Source organism: Vanessa tameamea, chromosome 13, assembly GCF_037043105.1.
Source record: "Vanessa tameamea isolate UH-Manoa-2023 chromosome 13, ilVanTame1 primary haplotype, whole genome shotgun sequence".
Lineage (NCBI taxonomy): Eukaryota > Metazoa > Arthropoda > Insecta > Lepidoptera > Nymphalidae > Vanessa > Vanessa tameamea.
The window spans coordinates 9,606,259-9,608,339 of record NC_087321.1 but is presented as its reverse complement, the minus strand read 5'-3'; the positions used below and the strand labels follow the sequence as shown (position 1 = coordinate 9,608,339).

Below are 2,081 nucleotides of genomic sequence, written 5' to 3'. Positions count from 1 at the left end.
TACATCATTTTTATTTGAGCATTTAATACAAAAAGATAAACAGCAATCGTTTTGTTGGTCATAGTATGAAGGCTTATTTTTCCTACATTTTCTACAAGAGCATTTGCATTTTAATCTCTTCGATCCATAATCAAGCTCGGAACTGCCAGAATAATAATTGTATTTCTTTCTTTTTCTATGTTTAATGTGAGTTTCTGTGGGCCATGTATATTCCTCATCATCATATTGCTCAAAATATGCTGCCCTTGTATATGACTGTGGTCGTTGAAAATGTACAGTAGGTGCGTACTGAGATAGTGTTTTATGAATGAATATAACAATTTCAATGTTAATTATCTGAAAAAATATTGAACTTGATACCTTATGCTTTTAAATAATAAAAAAAATAAAAAATAATAATAATTATATACAAACCATGAAAATAAGTGACAGAAACGGCATCGAGTATATTGTAATTAAAATATTTTATTCATTCCACCTTCTCAAGTCAAACTATTGTTTGCCTTCATTTATTGTAAGCATTTGTATTATTTATTCAAATACCAAATTATATTTTTTCACAATATTCTATGGAGTTTTAAAAAAATAATTTTATTACAAACATAAAATTATATTTTTATTGCAATTGCAAATAAAAATCTGAAATAACATAATCTATAAACCTATATTATAGAGAAATTATAAAAGCAATATATAAAAATTATATTTAATATTTAATCATATCAAACTGCTTCATGGAAATAACAATTATATTTTAATAACATATATAAAATATTGTATAGCGATTCTAATTAACAAGTTTTATATTATCAACATTACGTAAATAATCTTTACGCGGATGAAGCAGTTTCATGCTTCTTAGTTGTAACATCAATTTCTCCGCAAATTGGTCAGAAATTGGCAGTATTCCATACTTGGGTACCCAATTAGGCTTGGTTCGTCTTAATGCCGTCATCATGTATTGGCTCTTATCTTTCACTTCGAGTGGTTTAGAGATGATGTCAGGCACTTTCGAATTATCTAATTTGTCAATTAAAGCTACATCATTTTGTTCTTCGAACTGAAGCTCAGTTCCCTTAGTCGTTTTTTGGGTTGTCACTTCACTTGTGGTTATTACTGTAGATGTAAGTGTTGTTTTTGTTGATTTTTTAGAACGTGGCTTAGATGTTACAGGATAAGGATAAGGAAACGATAAAAATACATAGCCAGGTCCTGGAAAGGGTGGTATTGAAGCACAATTGGGACACATATTTCGGCAAGATGGTTTCAGATTATCACAATCGTCACACACACAAGTATTATCTTCGACGTAGTCATTATAATCTTCGTAGTTGAAATTTTCTTGTAGATTCCATTTATTGTCAACGAACGCTTGGTTAGGATACTGTTGATATATATTTGGAACGTTCGTGTATGGATTGTACTGGAATTGTTGCATTTCGCTGAAGTCTGGATTGTTATATTGTGTCATGGTTTCTTTTAGTAGAAGACAAAACAAAATATTTATGCTTCGAACCTGAACGAGCATACAAAATAGAATATTACAAGAAATGTATTTTTAATGCTAGAATTAGAAAGATATTCATGGAAAAAAAGACACTTACCAATTTTCTATTCATTTTAAATTGGCTAGGTAACGAATTTGACGAACGGCTCAACTAGTAGTACTTGTAATTGCACAGGTGTACACGAGGGATTGTTTCGAATTGCAGAATGGAGTTGCATTGTTTTCCATTACGACTGAGACATTTTGTTTCTTTTCAGAAAAAATAACGTGTTACATAAAAACCAGAATACTTTACCTATTATTATTTTCTTTATTAATCATATAAATCAAATACTGTAATTTAATTTGAAACTAATTCACTCATAATTTAAATTGGCAATAAAATCTATTAAATTAAATACAAAATAAGAACAAATTACAATAAGAATACTATTACTATGTCAGTATGGCAGAGAAAAACAGTACTAGTGTTCTTAATAGGTTTTTATTGGGTCTAAAATAAATTATATCTTTTGTAAGTAGATATATACTATTATTATTAGTTCTCTGGCTCTTTTGATTATCACTTAAAAAC

At 28.7% G+C, this 2,081-nt stretch overlaps 1 protein-coding gene across 1 annotated transcript; it reads right to left on the bottom strand.

Annotated features, from left to right (window-relative positions):
• Positions 1 to 787: 787 nt before the first annotated feature.
• LOC135193594 (uncharacterized) lies at positions 788 to 1,471 on the bottom strand. The gene has a single exon (XM_064216686.1). It carries the CDS (start codon positions 1,469 to 1,471, stop codon positions 788 to 790), a length of 684 nt encoding a protein of 227 aa, XP_064072756.1.
• Between the last annotated feature and the right edge of the window lie 610 nt (positions 1,472 to 2,081).

Bases quoted from the DNA above. Each gene is read 5' to 3' on its own strand.
- LOC135193594 (XM_064216686.1), bottom strand. From the start codon at position 1,471: ATGACACAATATAACAATCCAGACTTCAGCGAAATGCAACAATTCCAG.